The sequence below is a fragment of the Pecten maximus genome, chromosome 9 (genome assembly GCF_902652985.1).
Source record: "Pecten maximus chromosome 9, xPecMax1.1, whole genome shotgun sequence".
NCBI lineage: Eukaryota > Metazoa > Mollusca > Bivalvia > Pectinida > Pectinidae > Pecten > Pecten maximus.
Genome location: NC_047023.1, coordinates 30,853,670 through 30,875,933, shown reverse-complemented (window position 1 = coordinate 30,875,933; position 22,264 = coordinate 30,853,670). Strand labels below are relative to the sequence as shown.

The following is a 22,264-nucleotide window of genomic DNA, read 5'->3' as shown; positions in this document are numbered from 1 at the left end:
TGGTTTACCTTCATATGCTACTAGCTATTCTTTATATTGTTAATATGGTCTGGAGCCACCTTCGGATAGAAAAGAAGAAAACTACAACTACTGTACAAGATGAAAAATAGTTTAACTCCGGGCTTTTTAAATTCTATATTGCCTCAAATGATTGGTCAAAATACCTCGTATGTACTGAGAAATAGAAATAATTTTGTTATTCCTAACAACGGGCTTCCTAGTACGAATCCTTCCTTTATTCCTTCAACTCTTCGTCTATGAACTCGATCATACTACTAGATGTTCACCTTCCTTGAACATGTTCAAAAATTCTATCACTCATGATTTAGATACATAAAAACCTCCTAATTATTATGGCTTCGGCAATAGGAAAAGTAATTAAATTCATATAAAATTAAGGTACCAAAGCAGTTCTCTCAAATGTGACTTATGTCAAATAAACCCTGTAGAAATGCAGAATGCCTTTCATTTTTTCTTTGATTGTCCACATAATGTACAGGGGCATTTACTTTTTCTTAGTCTCCAAAATTTCGATGCAGTTATTAGGTTAGAATACTTCCTTTTTGGAGATGAACATCTGCCCTCGGACACAAACATAGTTATATTCAGAAATGTGCACATGTTTATATATATACGAGGGATGATTGATATGTTGTGAGCCTCGTATTGAAGGAGGTACTAAAGGATTTTCTTTTGAAATCCTACTATTCTCTGACAATATTGGTCTCATTAGGTTAATTTTTAGTTTATATCGACGAAGAAGCACTCTGAAGTAAACAAGACAAGCGGATTTTGCAAAATAGACAAAATCGGTTAGGTTTAAGGTTATGGTTCGGGATTAGGGTTTAATCCCTAAGCACTGGCCTATGAGTGAATATGTCAGTCTTAAATCTGCTGCAAACTAATAGATCTTGTAGGTTTTTGTTTTTGCGGTACGCTGTCACTAGTCTGTGTTTATAGATTTCAGGAAATTCTAACTGTAGTTTATTATAATGTTCCCTTACCTTTCTACTTACTATTGTGGCTGTTGTGTTATAGGTTATTACAAAAGCTAGGATCTGGTTTGGAACCGATTGTTAGTTTATATCGTGTGGGGTTAAAGTTAGAAGTTTATCAATCCAAAAATGCCTGTTCTATTAGGGTTATTATAACGTGCTCTAGACCATGCCCGTTTTGGTTAAAGTGTCTCGAAACTGGTTTCTGTTTTTGGCTGGCTGGCTGATTGGCTGGGTCCATTTTTAACGGGTATGTAAAGAAAATCTAATATTTGGTTCCGTTTTCCACGGCATCCCGGTTCCATTTTCCACGGGGTCCATTTTCAACGGACCTAGCTTCGTCGCAGTTAAAATAAAATCACGACTTGACATGAAATCACAAAATTAAAGCATGTAAAGGCCCGTTTACACTGTTTGTTTTTCCACATGTGGTAAAATCAGATATGCAATGACCACATGCGGTAATCCGGTTTACATGGTTTGCAACCCCATATGTACATTCTTATATATTTTCACCTCTGACAGCTACATATGTATTCCCGCCATAGAGATAAAATATTAACAAAATGGATGACATGGAAAGAGTACCGCTCCTTGTTATTATAATTGCTGCTGCATGTAGACAAATTTTATGTAACAAAAGGATGAAGTTTTAGGTTGAAATTACAGAATTTTTTTGAATGAACGACGAAAAAATTAAAGAGCTGCTTCACATAGTGTTTTGTTTAGTGCCAGTAATACAAGTAAAGTCGGACACAAATACCCACATGAGATATAGGTCTCTGCCCACATGTTGGAATGTTTCTGCTGCTGAGATTAACCTTTCTGCTGATTGGTCTGTTACGTCTGCTTTTCCATATATGAAATAGAACAAAGCCCCCCGGCGGAAAAGGAATATAGCATTTGCAATCATTCGGGATCGTTTTCTAGAGAGTAAGTTGCACGAATTCATTCATGCATTTAAAGTTATATCTGACGTGACTTTCATGTGTGAGAATAATATCGAAAGTTTGTAACTTGCTCGTGTAGAGAAAGTTATTGACTTTTCGTTAATACACCATCTTTATAAAGTCAACATGGACTAAAACAAAAATAAGACTTTTAAAACTTGTTTTTCGCTAACGGATCAGAAATCGGAGATCGCAGTGTGTTACGCGTGCGTGACCGTTTATATATATTAAGCTTCAACTTTCTGCCATATTATTTTTCGATTTGATTAAAACATGTTTTATTTGCATCAATATGGGGCGCCGTTTTACTATTTATTCCCATTTGGTGATATCACCTATTCAAATAGGTGATATCACCTATTCAAATGAGTGATATCACCTATTCGAATAGGTGATATCACTTAAGAACTTTTCTAAGTGATATCACCTATTGGAATAGGTGATATCACCTATTCGAATGAGTGATATCACCTATTCGTTTCATTAAGTGATATCACCCATTCGAATAAGTGATATCACTCATTCGAATAGGTGATATCACTTATTGAAACGAATAGGTGATATCACCAATTCGAATATAACTTAATGAAACGAATAGGTGATATCACTCATTCGAATAGGTGATATCACTTATTGAAACGAATAGGTGATATCACTCATTCGAATAGGTGATATCACTTAATGAAACGAATAGGTGATATCACTCATTCGAATAGGTGATATCACTTATTGAAACGAATAGGTGATATCACTCATTCGAATAGGTGATATCACTTAATGAAACGAATAGGTGATATCACCAATTCGAATATAACTTATTGAAACGAATAAGTGATATCACTCATTCGAATAGGTGATATCACTTATTGAAACGAATAGGTGATATCACTCATTCGAATAGGTGATATCACTTAATGAAACGAATAGGTGATATCACCAATTCGAATATAACTTAATGAAACGAATAGGTGATATCACTCATTCGAATAGGTGATATCACCAATTCGAATAGGTGATATCACTTATAAAATTTCATAAGTGATATCACCTATTCGTATAGGTGATATCACTCATTCGAATAGGTGATATCACTTAAGAATTTTATAAGTGATATCACCTATTTGAATGAGTGATATCACCTATTCGAATGAGTGATATCACCTATTCGTTTCATTAAGTGATATCACCTATTCGAATGGGTGATATCACTCATTCGAATGGGTGACATCACCTATTCGAATAGGTGATATCACTTATTTGAAAAATGAATTGGTGATATCACCTATTCGAATAGGTGATATCACTGATTGAATAGGTGATATCACCTATTCGAATAGGTGATATCACCAAATGGGAATAAATAGTAAAACGGCGCCCCATACATCAATATATACAAAAGGATTGGACAAAGGCTTTCAAACTTATATGAAGCCATTTCCCAATTATATATATGTTTTAGATCTACCCACAAACGACAATCACCACATGTAATGGGATCATCGCGAGCATACATTAGAGAAAATAAATTTCATTACTTTATCATCCATTTTCAATTTTCTTGTTTAGGCAGCCGCAGAGATATCCTCAAGAAATATGACAAAACCATCTTTCCCAGGCGCGGATCCAGGATTTTTGACGTGTTGTGTCACAGTGTTTGAGAAAACTTAAAAACTTGTTTATTTTGGGTTATATTCTTCCGGTTTACTCGATTTACATATAACGGAATTCGATCTTTTTAGAAAGCTTTTCTTCCGAGAAGAGTGCAAATCGAAAGGGGGCTCTGGGGGCCGCTTTCGTTTTTGCGGTCCAAACGGACGGACCAGCTGGACCGATGCTGCTCGTTTTGAAATAAAGACGCGTACGGACTTGATGATTTTTATTTTATTTATTTTCAGACGAGCCTTGACAATGGCTCTCAAGATCTGTATTAACATTTGCAGATCCGCCAAGATATATGTTTGAAATATTATATTTAAAAACTGACTCACCGGTTTATCCGCATAAACGAAAAGGCCCAAGATGTGCAAACCGGAAGCTTCTCTTCTACTGGAGGTACGAAAATTCAATTGTTGATACCGCATCCACGTGGGTTTCATTTTTGGTACGTTGACACTTGCACAACAATCTGACATTGTTATAGAAAATTTTACCAATATTATCATATTGAAGGGATGTAATGAGTACTGTAATATTAAATTTAGATAAGTTAAATCGGTTTCGTTAAATCACTGGCTGACTGGGACAAGTCAAAATTAGAAATTAACTACGTTACCCACACTTGTAGCCAGATTTTCATCTAAAACCAAACACCAGACATGGTGCCAGGGTCAGAGGAAACTCGGGCTATCCCTATCACTGACAGAAGGGACCTACTTTTACAAGTTTACCGTAATATAACAATTAATCAAGTCAATGTTACAACAGAGAACAATCAGTAACAATTGTATGATTATGCCTTATTGTGCTTTCTTTTCTAGTTTAATTACATATATATCTAGACTAGTCTCAGGTTTATTAAACACATCATTGTTATCCATTTTTAATCATTGTAGCTGCTGTTTACACTGTACATATATTATAATATATTTGGTCAATTATTTTCAACTTTTTGAAGTTGGTCAGATTCCTGTAAACATAGACAATGTCATATTTATTTCAGCATTTTAATTTTGATGTTTGAAAAAAAAAGTGTTTATTGGTCCTACCATTGCTATTATAGCACACATATATTAGAGAGATAAGCATGTACACGTTTTGTTCTATTTGCAGTGGCAGATCTGGACTACACCAGACATCGATGATGATGTTTCGGTCAATGTCTAGACTATGGTTTAAATCAAATTCCTTAAGGAATGTCAGAATTCTACAATTTCACACCAATTCTAATGTTAACTGGAATGAAAATGAACTTGGAAAGGATTCAGAATGCAATATAATTAATGAAGGGAAGGCAGAAGTCCTCAAACCAACCTACGTGTTCTACAATCCAGTGCAAGAGTTTAGCAGGGATCTCACTGTGGCTGTAATATCAAACTTTGCTGAAATACGTCGACAGGAGATTAAGAATGGTAAATTGAGGATACGGCAGCATGATACGGAAAAAGTAAAACAGAATAGTGATATTGAGTTCTCAACCAAAATTAAACATCATGACGAGGTTATAGAAGCAGGTAAGAAGTGTGAAGATGGAATATCAATTTTGGAAGGCTTAGGAGCATCTGGGCTTCGGTCTATCAGGTTTGGGTTGGAAATTCCAGGTGTTAAGCGGATTGTGACCAATGATTTTGATAAAACTGCTGTAGAAATAATACAAAAGAACATTGAGAGAAATAAACTTGATCACCTTGTAACCTCCAGCTTTGGAGATGCTTCTATGGTGATGTACATGAGTAAAGGAACAGATGCCGCTTTTGATGTGATTGACCTTGACCCTTATGGAGGTGCATCCCAGTTTCTGGATGCTGCGGTGCAATCTGTCAGTGAAGGCGGTTTACTGTGTGTGACTTGTACAGACATGGCACTTCTGTGTGGTAACACACCAGAAAGTTGTCGGGCTAGGTACGGAACCATGTCCTACAGGTCAGCATACTGTAAGGAAATGGCACTCCGTATCCTCCTGCAATCTCTTGAGACTACTGCCAATAGGTACTCACGATACATCGTTCCCATGATATCAATCAGTGCTGACTTCTACATCCGAGTTTTTGTGAGAGTTTTCACAGGTGCAGCAAAGGTTAAACTCTCATCTCTGAAGCTGGCCAATGTTTATCACTGTTCAGGATGTGGAGCTTTTACCATTCAGAAACTGGCAAGAAAAATACCCACAAAAGGTGATAACTTCAAAATAGCTGCAGCACATGGACCTCCTGTCACAGATATATGTGAACATTGTCAACATAAACATTATGTTGTTGGTCCCGTGTGGGCAGACAGACTTCATGACACTGATTTTGTTAAAAGGGTCATCAAGTATGTTCAGGTGAAACAAGCTGACTTTCATACTCACAAGAGACTAGTTGGCATGCTTAGCCTCATCAGTGAAGAGCTCAAAGACTGTCCTATGTACTATATCATTGATGACTTGTGCAAGAAGGTCCACATTAAGGAAATAGAACAGGAATTATTCATGTAATATTCTCTTAACTCATCTACCTGAAATTATCTCATATTGAATCAATGGATACATCTAGCTGTGAATTCTGTGTTCTATTAGTCATATTTTATTATGAATATTTCTCTGCCAAAAATTTTGGGTAATGAATTTCGCCAGTTATTAAAAGGAAGTAAAACTTCATACTAATTTATCATTCAAGAGCAATTTTCTTGTATATAAAATATATATTAAATCATTTAAAATTCTATATTTCCTAATTTGTTAAAGCTGAATAGATTATCATAATTTTGGCATAAAATATTTTCGTCATGATCAACTTTTATTATTTTTACAGTCACAATACATTTAGAATGGTTTTCAATCTGTTTTTAATGATTATGTTCAGTTCCGTGCCATTTTCAAAGTTTGGGCTATTTGATCAATAAGTGAAAACAGCAATTCAAGTTAGTTGTTTTTGTGAGTTTATAGTCACTTATATTCTCTTTCTTAGGTCTGCTTTGTTGAATGCTGGCTTTGAAGTATCCTTGTCTCATGCTGAGCCGAATTCTATCAAGACCAATGCTTCTAACAGGGACATCTGGGTAAGATTATATCTAAATGTGTGGTGAATTATGAGAGACAATACATCTTCAGACTTTATGATATATAAACAGTATCTGAGCTGGGTGCAGCATAGAGAGATGTCTGTTTTTTTTGTTTTGTTACTCCCCCACCAGGATGGCCCGAGTATAGATGTTAAGGGAGATGGTGCATCATGAACTGAAAGTAGCTCACTCTGACCTACATCAGAGATTAGGTTTGTCTGGGCTCTATCTCTTACACTACTTGTCACTGGATCTTCAAACTTTGGTCATAGATTCACCTTCAGCCTGTCGTTAGAACTTCATACTTGGGTCATGGGTTCACCTAGCTACAGCCTGTCATCATTAGAACTTCTGATTTTGGTCATAGATTCACCTTCAGTCTGTCATTAGAACTTCATACTTGGGTCATGGGTTCACCTAGCTACAGCCTGTCATTAGAACTTCATACTTGGGTCATGGGTTCACCCACAGATTGTCATTACAACTTCATATTTGGGTCATGGGTTCACCTTCAGTCTGTCATTAGGTCACTGACCTATCTTTTGACCTTTGACCTATACCAAAGAAAAAACTTTGCTTTGGTTTTATCTCCTATGCTACCTGTACTTAAAACTTCATATTTCTGAATTTATGCACATCAATACCACCAACTGCAATTTGAATGTGCTGGTTCTGTCAAAAAATCAGTGTGTATACTATTTTCAACACAAATTCATTACCTGTGCATTCTTGGGATAATATTCAGCATCCAGTGGGGACTAATTCACTGATTATGTCCTCTTATTCTACCTCACTGACAGAAGTGACCGCACATGTGGTCGGTGAAAGATTGTAATACTCATCCATATGTGGGTACCGTATAATATTAAATGTTCGTGTGTAATATCTTTCGTGGGTGGTAGCTTTCAAATTATTTTGTGGGTAAAAACTTGCGTGGTTATCCCATGCAATAATACATACAACAATATTTGTTGTTTTTTATATTTGTGGTTCCATAGCAACTACAAAAAACATTGAAATGTTTATACACAACAAACGTTTCACGTTATACAGTATGAAGGATACTCGGATACTCTACCCCATGGTAACACTATATGGTAAAACTTGAGTCTCAAGTGAAAGTCTGTCATTTTATCACCCCTTGGGTAGAATATCCCAAAGCCCTATACCCACGTGCCCATACTTGAGTGTTTTCCCCCATTTTATTGACAGTATGTGAGCTGTAGGGCCAGGTGAGAGATACCGGCCCATTGGGCCTCTTGTATTTTTTAGGTCACCTGATAGAAGTCTCAAGTGACCTATTCTAATCGCCTTTCATTTGTTGTTGTCCATCTTCCATCATGCGTCATGCATTGTGCCTCATAAACAATTTACATTTTCAATTTCTTCAAAACCACTGAACCAAATTTAATGAAATTTGGCAGGAAGCTTCCGTGGCCAAAGGTCAACCAAAATTGTGAATTATATGGTCCCAACACCCCAGGGGCCTGAGGGGCGGGGCCAAAAGGGTCAAATTGACTAAAATTTCAAGTCTTCTCAACTCGAGCTCCCAGATATGGTAGAATCAAATGCTCTTCACAGATAGAAAATTTCAAAAATCTTCTTCTCTACTGGAAGGGTCCTATGGTGCTTTACCAAAATTATGAATTTCATGACCCTGGGGTCTCATGTTTCCCCCTGGGGAGGGGGTTAAGTTTACTACAGTATATATAGGGAAATCACATTTTTGAGCATTATTTGTTCCAATTACCATTGGAAATAATAAAAACTTGGTTAGAATTATTGCAATTTCAAAAACTTTCTTCTAAAAACCTAAATAAGGTAGAATCAAATACACTTCCTATATGGAAGGGTTTCAAGACCGTGCTTTACCAAAATTGTGAATTTCATGACCCTTGGGTCTCACATTTACCCCTAGGCAGGGGGTAAACTTTAATATCATTTATATGGGGAAATCAAAATTGACTTTCATTTGTTTGATTTCTATTGGAATTCCTTCCAACTTTGTTAACATTATCAGCATGGGATAACAACTTGATAATGTGCACATGTTGGCCCTGACTGAACCCATGGGCTGATGGGCAGGGCCAAAAAGGGTTCAATTAAATTAACTTAAATATTTCAAAACTCAGGTGACCATTAAGGCCCATGGGCATCTTGTAAATGATATTCAACCAATTATTGAATCATTCAAGACCCGGTTCTGCAAATTATGTTGACGTGTCTAAAGATATTAATCATATTTAAAATTGTTATAGCTTTACCTACTGCATACATGGGTCTTATTGTGTTTATTTATCTACTTAAAAAGCTTACAGCTGTAATAAGAACATTTGTTGATAATGTTGCTCTGTTTTAGGATATTATACGATCATGGAACAAAATATACCCAATACATAAGAAGAGACTTGTGCCGGGATCAATCACAGCTAGTATTATGTCCAAGGAACCAATCCTGAAGGTGTTGTTTAATTATCACCCTGGGGCCAAACAAAAGTCTAAAGAAAAAAGACTAGTTCGATACCAGCCCAATCCAGAGAGGTGTTGGGGACCCAAGTCAAAGGCCAAAAGATTACAGGTCGACTCTGTAGAATCTATTGTGGACAAGTGAAATGCTCATCAAAGAAAGAGGAAACATCAAGTCCATTATAGTCTCTCATTATCACAGGTATGATTTCATTGATTTCCATATAAAATAAAAATGTTTTATTGTCTTGGTTTCTGCATGCTTATTATTTCTGTTACTCCTCCAAAACTTTCTATATTTGGCCAGTGCCATTATAATATTTGTTTAAATGAATAATCCTAACCATTTCCAATGTCACAGGGGACAAATGTGTTAAAATCTTATATTCCTCTCGATAATGAAGAAGCTGATTTTAAAATTTTGGTAGTGGCATGCTGGGATGTCGGGCTATATTAAATTATTTTCAAGGTCAGTTAAATGTCTTGAAACAACTTATTAAAGAGGAGGCCTAGGTTCATGATATTTGATCCGACGGTATTATGGTGGGATTAATAAGGGCTAACAAACGTGTTTAAAGGAATGGCGCCGGCCTTGACACACCTTCCATGGTCAAAAGGCCCATATAAATATCATTTTTGAACAGTTGAAGAGGCATAGGTCATATGTGACCAGCAGCATGCTGGAATGAAAGACTATAAATTTTTTTATGTTGGTCTCGGATATTATTTATCATACTCAAACTTTTTATTTAGGTTGGTGAGGAAAATGCCAAGAGGATATAAGACACACTTACAAACTCCCTGGACACTGCAGTAACATGTAGGAATTATTGAGGAGTTTGCAACAAAGTCAGCTCCCAGACCGACTGCTGCAGTCACTGGTAGGGCATTGCGACAAAGCTTACTCTTAAGACTACTGAACTATTGTTACAATGAAGCTTTGCTGGAACGACTGTCACATAAGGACTAGTTGTGATTTTAGGTCGACGAAAGTTCCCTGGGACAACTTGTTTGCTTGATAACTGCCATTCAAACCTGTGAATTTCAGGAGGCCATTTCAACAAAGGCTCCTTGAAGCATATGTAACTAGTTTTACCAGTTTACTCTACAGAGCTTATGCTGTTTGTTGGACTTGCAAACAGCATTAAATCCAAAGAAAACACTAAATCTTTGTAACCTTTCATAATGATAATTTCATTTCAATAATAAAATGTAGTGTATACATTTAATACAACACTAACATGAAAATTCTTCACTATATATATATATCATGACTGTTATACATGTAAAACAATTCACAACCAAATGCAATAATAGATTATGATGTCTAATTCAATAGTGTTGATGACGCGATCTAAAACACTATAGAGATAAAACATTTTCTAAAGAAAATTAATTGTATAATACATTCATACTTTGGCCCTCAGTTACCAGATATTTACATTGTTTATTATAATTTTGTTTTAAGATAATAAAAAAAAAAAAAAAAACCGCATATCACATGAATATCCAGCAATTGGTCCTGTCTGACTCAATAACTTAGTTAATGGTTTACAAAATTTATTACTTTGACCTGTCAGATTCTAACTATGAAGTACTAGTTTCGGAATGTGTAAAAGCAGGGCAAGAAATATAATTTCAGCGTCACTGGTCCTTATGGCAATTTTGGATTCAAAAGTACTTGCCATAAGGCGTAATATAGTGAAATTTCTCAAGAGAAAATGTAAAAATTGTAGGAAAAAATCAACTTGGATATTGGTAATGACAAATATTTAATTGCCCATACTGGGCACAGGCCAAATCTACTGGCCCTGGGCCATCAGATTTGGGATTTTTCTTGTCCTGAAAAGGAAGATAATTTGTCAGTTACTTGTTAAGGTCATTACAAGTGAAATTTCAATGTCATCTATAAGTTTATTTCTTTCATGAAACATTGGATACAGGTCCCTCTGGGTACATTTAATGTATCTAATGTTTTTTCACATCATTGAGAAGTTATAGAGCAAGGTCATTTTCATATATGTATTATCATCTGTTCCAGGTGATCTTGAAAACAAAAAACAAGACTAACAGTGTGTCACATTACGAAAATAAGCACATTTGCTTGATAATAAAATGGACGGAGAGATGTAAAGATAATGACCTACATTTTGTATACCTTTACTAATAAAATGGACGGAAAAATGTATTTTGTATAAGGTATAAAAATATGTACATCTGATTTTAAGGGATTCAGTTTGGATTAAAGAGGAAAACTAATTGTCATACATCAGGTAAAATATCATTTGAAAAAGACATTTCACTTCATAAAATTGTTTTAGAATATTTTGTTAATTTTCGTCCCATTGTGGACAGTATATAATTACTCCAGACTGTTCATCAACGAGTTTCAACAAAAAAAAATCACAGAATAAAATACATCTAAATCAATATAGAGCACCAACTTACTAGTACTTTGGTACACATGTTGTCTGGAATTAAACTCTTCTAGACTTAAGTGCTTTGATTTATGTCAGGAAACAAACTCTCCCTGACATTGTTTCTGTTTTTACACTTGGAATTAAACTCACAAAGTATAATATATGGTAATACATGTCATTTGAATATTATTACATCATATTTATCATGGTGTAAAAGTAGAATTTCTCATTGAGGATTTATTTATGATGGATTAAGAAAAATGATGAAAAGCAAACATGAAAATATTCCATACATATACATGTAATGTAATGTATTCCGTTCTGATTCAATAAATTATATATTGGGCCAATTTTGTCAAAATAACAGAATGCTTGTAATCTTTAAACATATGTCACAAACTAACTCCATCTTCTCTTATTAATACTGATGGTTGTTTATTTGAACACTTAAATGAAATTTGTTACAGGTCTTTTTTAGTACCTGCATTGAAGGTACTCTTAAACAGGGTATCAATTAAGAATATATATACACATTTATACATAATGTATACATATACATGTTTACACTTTCTGAGATATTAACTTCTGTGAAATCACATGTAGCAGTCCTTTTTCCAACAATACTGATCCCACACACATACCAACCCCAATGATTTTTTCTGTTTTTACTATATTATTGTTTTGAGTAAAAAGTCAAACTTCATTCCAATAGATGATCTTTTGACTAAGTTTAAGTACTCTTTATCATCTGATATCTTGGTTTCTCTGAGGAAATTTTACCAAAACAAGAACACAGATGCATCAGATTTGTGAACAAAGATACCTGTTACATCTCGGTAAACTTGTTGACTAATGCTGATCCTTAGTTGTCCTTATATACCACTGCACGTAATTTTATCACATTGTGTAAAACAATAAATATAGCTCCACAAAAGTGAAGACAACAGTAAAACAATATCACAGCCAAATACTTCTCTTCAACTGGCCTGGAAAACCAGCTGTACTTTATCTAGTGTTATGGCCCTTCACTATGTAATGCTGGGCATGGCAGCACCAGTAAGATCAAGTAAACAATAGATATAGATACTTATTATAAGAACATAAAACTTTAAACTTTCCCTATCTAATGCATTAATCCTCTTTGAGAAAAGTTTAAAAAGCCTTATTTTCTTAGAGAAACGGTCCAGTACATATACTGTTAAACAGACTTGAAGAATAGTCAATAACATGTTTTTCTTGAAAAATTGTTTACAAGATGATGAGCATGCTTTGTATAATTGAACAATGAAAGTCACAGAGACATTTACAATTAGTGTTCAGAACAGAACATCAATGGACTTTTGCTATAAATTATCTCCCTTTGTAGGAAATTTCACGACTGTTCATTTGTTTCCTCTTCTGGTTCATCTGCATTCTCAATAGTTGTACCCAGAATTCCCTCAACATCTTCTATTGCACTCTGGAACACATACAAATGATCACATTAAAATTATATACAAATGCTTAAAGTTTAGAGACTGGATCAAGTAAGTGTTGGAATTCTTTGAATTGATGGGCCATTTTTCGGTCAATTCAGCAAACTGGATTGTCACCGTACGTAGAATATTGACTTTGGTGAGGTACATTGCACATGGTAGCACAGCCTCCTTGTATAACATGGTTCTCACTTGATCTAAGAACTTAAAAAGTTTATAGAATTTTTCATTTCTTAAATTAGTCATCGACTTATTATCACTAATTAGGAGAAAAAGCCAACAGAATCAATTTTTTGAATTTGTGTACTACCTGCTATTGTCCCAAAGATAATTGAAGATATCTGCTTACCTTAAAGTTGGTTTCACCCTGCATGTTGGGTGCGGAGATCTCCTGATGAATCACCGACATGTTCCTAGCAAATGTAGCCAGGGCTCCTTGTAGATTGTCACCAATGGTTCTGTTCACAGAAAAAATAGTACAAAAATAATCACCATACCAAAATATACACTGATCTAGTTGTTCCAAGACAAGTCAGTTGAAAGCTGAGTTTATAATATTGAATTGTTGAACATGCAAGAACCTGTGTTCTTATACCTAACTTATTAAAATGATCAGGTCAAAGCATCAAATAAACCAATAGATTTGTGGTATGATTAGGGGATACTTACAACATACCCAACCTTTCCCTGTTGAAACTGTCAATCAGAGTAAATACTGTTCCTTGCTTCTCCTGAAAATAAAATATTCTCTGATCAAATTCTGATAATAAATAATGAAATGTTGAAAAATGACATCTAATCAAATATTGACAATCTTTGGGTCAATAATTTCTTATTAAAAGATAAAGATTATAAAATAATTCAATTGATGGGCCAAAACTGGAAATGCCAGCAGTATATCAAAGTACATCATACCTGTTCTTTTATACTAATAAACCTATTTACCAAAAACTACATTTAGATTATCAGACAAGTTCAGACGTGAAATGACAAGGTGTGAATTTGAACTTTCGTTTGTGGTTTGGGGCTGCCAAATTATTTCGTGAGTACAAACTTTCATGTTTAGCCCATGCAACAATAATGTCACAATTTAGAATAGAGTACATACAATTAAATTTAGTTTCAGTTTATTTACAACAAACATTTCATGTTATATAACTGATGCTGGTAAATCAGAATTGCTGTGTAAAAGGACCGGGATTGACCGAGTAACTATCCAGACTGTATTCAATGAGGTCATTATAGGTTAATACTATACCTTGATATCGTAACCAATGCCATGAGCCCGACACATCTGGAAGAACACACTGTAGTGGACGACGGCCAAGTTTGTGTGTAACAGGCGGGTACTCATCACTCCAAACCGACTTGTGTTAGGCTCTTGCTGTAAACATAATAGTAAATATGTATAATGTTTTCTGTGATGAAACACTCAGCTGTATACACAAGACTATCAGCTCTCTACAAAGCTAGGTTATAAATATTGAAAAATTATGTAATATTCTTTTATCATCAAAAACGATATCGTCAATTTCACCAACTGGTTATGAAGCTGCTGAAGAGTAACAAATCCATTGATAGCGTCACAAACTTGGCCACAATATCACAACTAAAACTTTATACCTCCTCTTCCTGGCCAGCAAGTCGTCGCCTCCTCTGGCGTTTCTCTTGCTTATTCATCGGAACATTGAGGACATGCTTGACTGGATCAAGGACACCATTACTGACATAAGACATGAGCTGGAACATGGCCAGGCTGTCGCTGTAATGTAGACTTAGATCTAACGCCCACAGTCGTTGATCCATCTGAGGGGTATAGAATGACAACATTAGACAAAGGGACATTACATATCTAATCGGGGATGTCACAGGAAAAAAACATTGGAGAAAAGTCACCAGGATATCTGGAGCCTGTTCATTTACATGTATGTGAACAAACTGGTTCATCTGTTTTTGAATGCCATTCAGGTATTATATATCTTGACAGACCTGTAGTCATGGAAGATGGATAAAGAAACTGCTGAACTAGATGTGGGATGAAGTAACGGAGGAGGGATGGAGAAACTCGAGTTATGGAAGAGGGATGGAGAGACTGGAGTTAAAGAGGAGGGATGAAAAAAAAAAAAGTTTATTTCACTTACAGTTTTAGGATCTATAAATGTCACAAAGTCGACGGAGAAGTATCCCAGAATACCCCTAGTTTTGCAGGCCTCTGCAATTTTTTTACAGGCGACGTTGAGTACATCCGGTTCTACAGAGGACTGAGGTACTGATACACCCCAACAACTGAAGGGTGTCTCGGCGTGGATCTGGTCACCACAACTCACAATGTTGTATTTACCGTTTGGCTCAATCATCATGTCCACCGTTAATGTTGTGATGCTCTCTGAGGGCGGGCATGCCTCAATCACTCCACCTAAATCAGGATAAACACTCTTAATATATAGAGGTACTTACACTGATGTCAGTGTTATATGGAAAGTATCATTGAACAAGTTCAATAATTTGTAATGTCATGAGTATCAATAAGCTAAATCTTTCAAATTTATTTCCTAAAAAAACTGGATCAATTTCAGATGGTGAAATTTCCACCACCGAACAATACAAATTATTCCTTGAATATAATCTATCATATGAAGACCTCTTGATATATTTCAAGTGCACTGTGATATATCATTTTTTGTTATTCCTCTGTAGCTTTCATGTTAATTAATTCACTCATTCAATTTTTCAATTCAACAAACAAGTGACCATGCAATATCATCGTAGGTTTATTCACACTTTTAACAATATTAATGACATGGCCATATGGCATGGCAGAACATGACAGTAACTGAATAATACCGAGCAAACTGAATGTAGCTGTTAGCTTCTTTTTTATAAACAATATGATGTACATCTTCAAATTCCTAGGGTTACTTTCATAAGTTACCTCCCTTTCATACAATGACAAGATATGCAGCATTCACTAATGCTGTTGTATTCAAAATATTGTTGATACATATGTATATTTAATATATTATTTATATAAAAGGAACAAATGCTTCATTTTCAACAGATATACATGTTTGAGACATATTTTTGTTTTTATTTTTGTGTATTGACTAATTGGTATACCCAGTAGTATCAGGATATTGTTTAATACAGTAATAATCTAGATTCCCATACTACAATGACCGTTTACCTTGACTGAGAAAGGCCTCTAAGAATGTATCCCAGGTCCCATAAATACTTGTTTGGACTGGTTTGGCATTTGCATGTAATACATCTGCAATTTCTGCATGGATTTTAATATAAGCTGCTTCCTGTTAAACAAGAAGGAAACAAGATATTTTTCATGATAGAACATGTCTAAATAAAGTATTGCAGAAGTAGAAAAAATGACGTTATTGGCAGATGTCACATAACATCCAGTTACTGTATAACTACATGAGACGTACTATGAATAATTCTGATGCTTTTTAAACATTTAAATGTAGGATTGTTTGAAATGTGATAAAGTCTAAATGTAACAATTGAAAGCTAAGCTTGAGCTTATTACATGATGTTATATATAAATAAACCTCTGAAGAAAAGTACATTTTTTAAAATTAAATATCGTTTCTTCAACTTGAGCCTGAACTATTTACCTGTGCCCACTTTTTATTCCACTTCTCCCCATACCGCCGTGACTCCTTAAGCGCCCATGGGTAACACTGCAGGTGTTCTGTCACATCACAATATGCAATGCCACGTCCGTCAAACTCATCATCAAGCTTAAATAGCCAGCGCTTCACCATGAGGTTTTCCGTAACTAGTTGGGCCAGACATTCATGTAACTGAAGGAATATACACAGACAAGCTTCATCATAGGAAGAATAACTCATGAATTATCTCCATAAAAATGTTTTCACATAAACCTGGTATCTACTTTTATGAATCCAAAAGATTTACTTGGTTATTCTCAAATGGTTTATTTTTGAAAGAATTTGATCTGTAAAGTATGGATTGATAATGACAATCATAATTAAAAAAAATATATCTGTAAGACATGTATGCCCATGCTTCTTTGAACCTTCAACCCTGACCCTATGAAGTGAATTGAAACCAAGCCTTTAAAAATCAAATAAAACCTGATATAATCTTAACTCCAAAATTTCTCACTATGGGAGACAGGAAACTCACAATTTTACACACAAGACTTAGAAACAAATGCAGTATTCTCCAGGATGATCTATTTAGGGTCAACTTAACTAACGATCCGTCGTGTTCATGCGGAGATACTGAAAACAATTTTCATTTCTTCTATTCTTGCCCATTATATACACTACCTAGAAATCAATTACTAAACAATCTCAGAAGTTTAAATCTTCCAGACTTTTTGTTATATGATATAAATACCTTCTTGTGGGGAAACCCAAATCTGTCTGAAGTACTGAATAATGAGATTTTTAACTACGTATGCAAATACATTAAAGATACAGACCGTTTTTAGCACCTTAACACATCTTTCTTAAGAAATACAACTTTAAAATTTTAATCAATTCATGTGGCTACCAGGTAAAAAATGTTGTGCTAAAAATTGGGCATTGAAACAGCTGTCAACAACCAGTTTTTAACTATTTTCTTTCTTTTTTTTTCTTTCTTTTTCTCCTGTGCTAATCCTTTCCAACAGTGCTATTTATCCAAATAATAACAGTCGGACTTTGTTGTCTCGAACAGGAAGAATAATTTGTTCGGAAATCATATAGCAACGTAAAATCTTAAAAAATTGAATACACAACTTAAATATTATTGAGTCTATATTATTAAAATAGATAGAGTCCCATTTCTAGCAATCAGGAGAGCTCGAGATAACAAGGTCCAATTGAAATTGAAATTGTAATTCCAATTCACTGTAAAGTATTTACAAATTTATTTATAGCTAATATGCAGCCATGATTCACTGTTAACGTTTGATGTATGTTCAGGAGAGGGCCTCGATAAGTTTTAGAACTTGTGCCCAAATCCTATTTGTCACTATAATTATGAACCAATCAAAGGCAAATAAATATGTTTAAACCAAGTCTGTTGAGGGGTTCTCTCAAGATATATCACTGATTTGGAATGAGAAGGAATGTAAAATAAGGACATGGGGAACACTCCATCCATCCCGCCCCCATAAAATGGAAGGGACATTAAAATGAGCTTATCAATAGACAGAATATTGTGTCCACAGCTACCTACCTGTCCTAGGCTATACACATCGTATTCACTGGGAGGAAGGTCTACATTAGCACTGGCAAAGATCCTCTTACAGCCAGACTTAGTGGAGTATAGGTGTGCCACCTCCGGCTCCGGTGACAGGATTGGTACGTCCAGCTCATCAGCCACAGCCAGATCATCACTGTGGGGCACACCTGACACCATATATGCCTCACGCCCCTTTATCAAGTTTTTTATACGTTTAATGGTGCGTGGACTGTACTTGAGGAGTGTGGACAGACACATCCTATGGGTCTGAAAGTTAACACCAGAAAATAGCAACAAATTCCCTAAAATGTCATTGACAAGTGACAACCTGATGGACTGAACTCATGCATTAACAAATGAACAAATATTCAAATATACAGGAATGTATAATTTCATCACTATGGTATTCTAAAATATCTCTTTGTTTTCCTTTTCATGCACAATATAATGCTCATCAATTGACTGAAATCAAGTAGTTTGTAATTCACTAATGATGGCAATAATGTACCTACATAGACTAACCCATCACATAGACTAACCCATCACAGAGACTAACCCATCACATAGACTAACCCATCACATAGACTAACCCATCACATAGACTAATCTATCACGTAGACTAACCCATCACATAGACTAACCCATCACGTAGACTAACTCATCACAGAGACTAACCCATCACATAGACTAACCCATCACATAGACTTATCTATCACGTAGACTAACTCATCACATAGACTAACCCATCACGTAGACTAACCCATCCCTTAGACTAACCCATCACGTAGACTAACCCATCACGTAGACTAACCCATCACATAGACTAACCTATCACGCAAACTAACCAATCACATAGACTAACCCATCACGTAGACTAACCCATCACATAGACTAACCTATCACATAGACTAACCCATCATGTAGACTAACCCATCACATAGACTAACCCATCACATAGACTAACCCATCACATAGACTAACCCATCACTTAGACTAACCAATCACATAGACTAACCCATCACATAGACTAACCCATCACATACACTAACCCATCACATAGACTAACCCATCACATAGACTAACCCATCACTTAGACTTATCAATCACATAGACTAACCCATCACTTAGACTAACCCATCACTTAGACTAATCAATCACATAGACTAACCCATCACATAGACTAACCCATCACGTAGACTAACCCATCACATAGACTAACCCATCACATAGACTAACCATCACATAGACTAACCCATCATGCAGACTAATCCATCACATAGACTAACCATCACATAGACTAACCATCACATAGACTAACCCATCATGCAGACTAACCCATCATGTAGACTAACCCATCATATAGACTAACCCATCACATAGACTAACCCATCACTTAGACTAATCAATCACATAGACTAACCATCAAGTAGACTAACCCATCACATAGACTAATCAATCACATAGACTAACCCATCATGCAGACTAACCCATCATGTAGACTAACCCATCATGTAGACTAACCCATCACATAGACTAACCCATCACATAGACTAATCAATCACATAGACTAACCCATCACACATCAAACTTTATTCCATGTAACTTAAACTTCATTATAATTACTGGGAAGCTCTTGATAGCGTCTGGAGTGATGATGCGATACCGCTCAGACATGACACACTGGTCCTCGACATTTCCGGAGTCGATGGCTGCCTTCAGGCCCAGCAGTTTGCTGTAGTATTGGAGGGTTTCCTCACTGAGGGGTACCGGCGAGATGAATATTACATCCACATTGGGGTCTGTAGACAATCAACAGTAGCAATGAGGAAACAAAGGAAGCAATGTAATTATTAATGCATCACATATCTAAAAGGTAAGTGTAATCGGTGCTTATAGACTATATGTATTGTAATTTTAACATCATGTATATTGACCTTTGAACTGTATTCTTGACCTTAAAGATGACCTCATCCATATTAAAATCAGCTGTTGAGGTTAATTAGTCAAGGTCAGCTAATTTTGTTACTAGTCAAGGGACTAATATAAAAAATCTAGTCATTAAGTAATATTAGATGTATTCCTACATAAAAAAAACTTAATACAGCTCTACTTTAAATCTTGAAAGAAACAGTAATATAAGAATTTCAACTCTGTATGATAATATTTAAAATTTTTGGCCCTAAAAAACTTCATTCTAACCTTACAGACTTGCTGTCCTAGTCTTTTCCATAGAAATGTTCAAAAGTCAGGTTTTTCTCTGTCTTATATGACCATCAATTACTACTATCATTTTAACTATGTCACCTTGACACTGAACAAAGTAACAGTTTGGACATTCTTTTGGTAATGTTCATGTCTAAACATGGTTTCTCCTTCCATACTCCTGTCATACAGCACCTTCAATACTCCTATCATACAGAGCCTTCAATACTCCTGTCATACGTATATACAGCACCTTCAATACTCCTGTTATACAGGGTCTTCAATACTCCTGTCATACCGGGCCTTCAATACTCCTATCATACAGGGCCTTCAATACTCCTGTACACAGGGCCTTCAATACTCCTGTCACACAGGACCTTCAATACTCCTGTCACACAGGACCTTCAATACTCCTGTCACACAGGGCCTTCAATACTCCTGTCACACAGAGCCTTCAATACTCCTGTCATACAGGACCTTCAATACTCATGTCATACAGCGCCTTCAATACTCCTGTCACACAGGACCTTCAATACTGTCACACAGGACCTTCAATACTCATGTCACACAGGGCCTTCAATACTCCTGTCACACAGAGCCTTCAATACTCCTGTCATACAGAGCCTTCAATACTCCTGTCATACAGAGCCTTCAATACTCCTGTTATACAGAGCCTTCAATAATCCTGTCATACAGGGCCTTCAATACTCCTGTCATACAAGTCCTTCAATACTCCTGTCATACAGGGCCTTCAATACTCCTGTCAAACAGAGCCTTCAATACTCATGTCATACAGGGCCTTCAATACTCATGTCATACAGAGCCTTCAATACTCCTGTCACACTGGGGCTTCTCTACTCCTATCAGGGCTTCAATACTCCAGTCTTGTTAGGAAGTACATTATATTTGATCACAGAGTACATACCCCGAATATCACAGAGTCGGGCCATCTGTGTGTTCTGTCGAATCCCAAACTCGTGGATGGTGTCTCTAATGTTCTGAGACAGTCCTAGGGAGGACACATGGATAATCACTCGCTTAGACTGCTTAATTCTGTCCCAGGACATTGCAAATTTCTGAAAAGGTCAAGAAAACTTAGATATACATTACAATTTTTTGGAAAGGTCAAGAAAACTTGAAATATCTCCTTGTGGCCCTTAGATATGACCTTGTTCTTTAAAAACTTATTACTGCCATAACATATATCATATACCTGAACAATAATTACTCAGCCTAAAGTAGAATGAAACAGTATCTTAAAATAATACTGACCTCAACCTAATATTTGAACTTTGTGACCTTTGACCCTGACCATGTATATCTCTGAAATATTTAGCTGTGCCTCTTGTATAGATTCTACATGTTTTTGCCTTGTGATGAACTCCTCTGATGAGACACTAGCTAAACTATCCTACAAATTGAAAGTCCTGATCTGATAGCATCTGACCTTCAGACACTTATTGAAAACCTTTGTTTTTTATGACATATCTGACCTTTGCCCTACGCCTGAATGCCTCCAGTTGATCTTCTCGACTCTGTTTGAGTTTCTGTTTGACCTGTGACATCTTTATGTTCATGATCCAAGAAATGGCAATAACACCTGCTGCCCACTTCTTCTTACGATATTCGAGGTACTCAGAACGATCCCGGAACATCCTCCAAGATGACTGGATACGAGTTGCTGCCACATTTTTCCCATTAGGCCCCTTATATCGTCTCCCCTGAAAAAAAAGATAAAATACATGTATGGTAGTTTTTGTGAATGAACAATGATGTATTTAACCCCGTTAAATCATCTCCCTGAAAGCACCATTCATAAAATGACTGATGTATTTGGCCTCTTTGAT

General features: G+C 35.8%; 2 protein-coding genes across 5 annotated transcripts in view; one reads left to right on the top strand and one right to left on the bottom strand.

Moving 5' to 3' along the window:
- The first annotated feature begins 4,006 nt into the window (after window positions 1-4,006).
- Window positions 4,007-11,932, top strand: LOC117335197 (tRNA (guanine(26)-N(2))-dimethyltransferase-like). Its single transcript, XM_033895184.1, has 5 exons — window positions 4,007-4,046; window positions 4,715-6,073; window positions 6,550-6,640; window positions 9,003-9,311; window positions 9,863-11,932. Exons 2-4 carry the CDS (start codon window positions 4,743-4,745, stop codon window positions 9,252-9,254), a joined length of 1,674 nt encoding a protein of 557 aa, XP_033751075.1. The 5' UTR covers window positions 4,007-4,046; window positions 4,715-4,742; the 3' UTR covers window positions 9,255-9,311; window positions 9,863-11,932.
- LOC117335196 (IQ domain-containing protein H-like) overlaps window positions 11,091-22,264 on the bottom strand; it is a 36,088-nt gene continuing 24,914 nt past the window's right edge. For all 4 annotated transcript variants that reach the window (XM_033895181.1, XM_033895179.1, XM_033895180.1 and 1 more), the window contains 12 exons: window positions 21,911-22,138; window positions 21,343-21,493; window positions 19,839-20,014; window positions 18,210-18,482; window positions 16,634-16,822; window positions 16,189-16,309; window positions 15,146-15,420; window positions 14,628-14,810; window positions 14,263-14,388; window positions 13,674-13,735; window positions 13,354-13,462; window positions 11,091-12,988 (listed from right to left, as the gene is read on the bottom strand). In XM_033895181.1, the coding sequence (XP_033751072.1) occupies window positions 12,902-12,988; window positions 13,354-13,462; window positions 13,674-13,735; window positions 14,263-14,388; window positions 14,628-14,810; window positions 15,146-15,420; window positions 16,189-16,309; window positions 16,634-16,822; window positions 18,210-18,482; window positions 19,839-20,014; window positions 21,343-21,493; window positions 21,911-22,138 (1,980 nt within the window). In that variant the 3' untranslated portion in view covers window positions 11,091-12,901. The remainder of the gene's footprint in view (window positions 12,989-13,353; window positions 13,463-13,673; window positions 13,736-14,262; window positions 14,389-14,627; window positions 14,811-15,145; window positions 15,421-16,188; window positions 16,310-16,633; window positions 16,823-18,209; window positions 18,483-19,838; window positions 20,015-21,342; window positions 21,494-21,910; window positions 22,139-22,264) is intronic.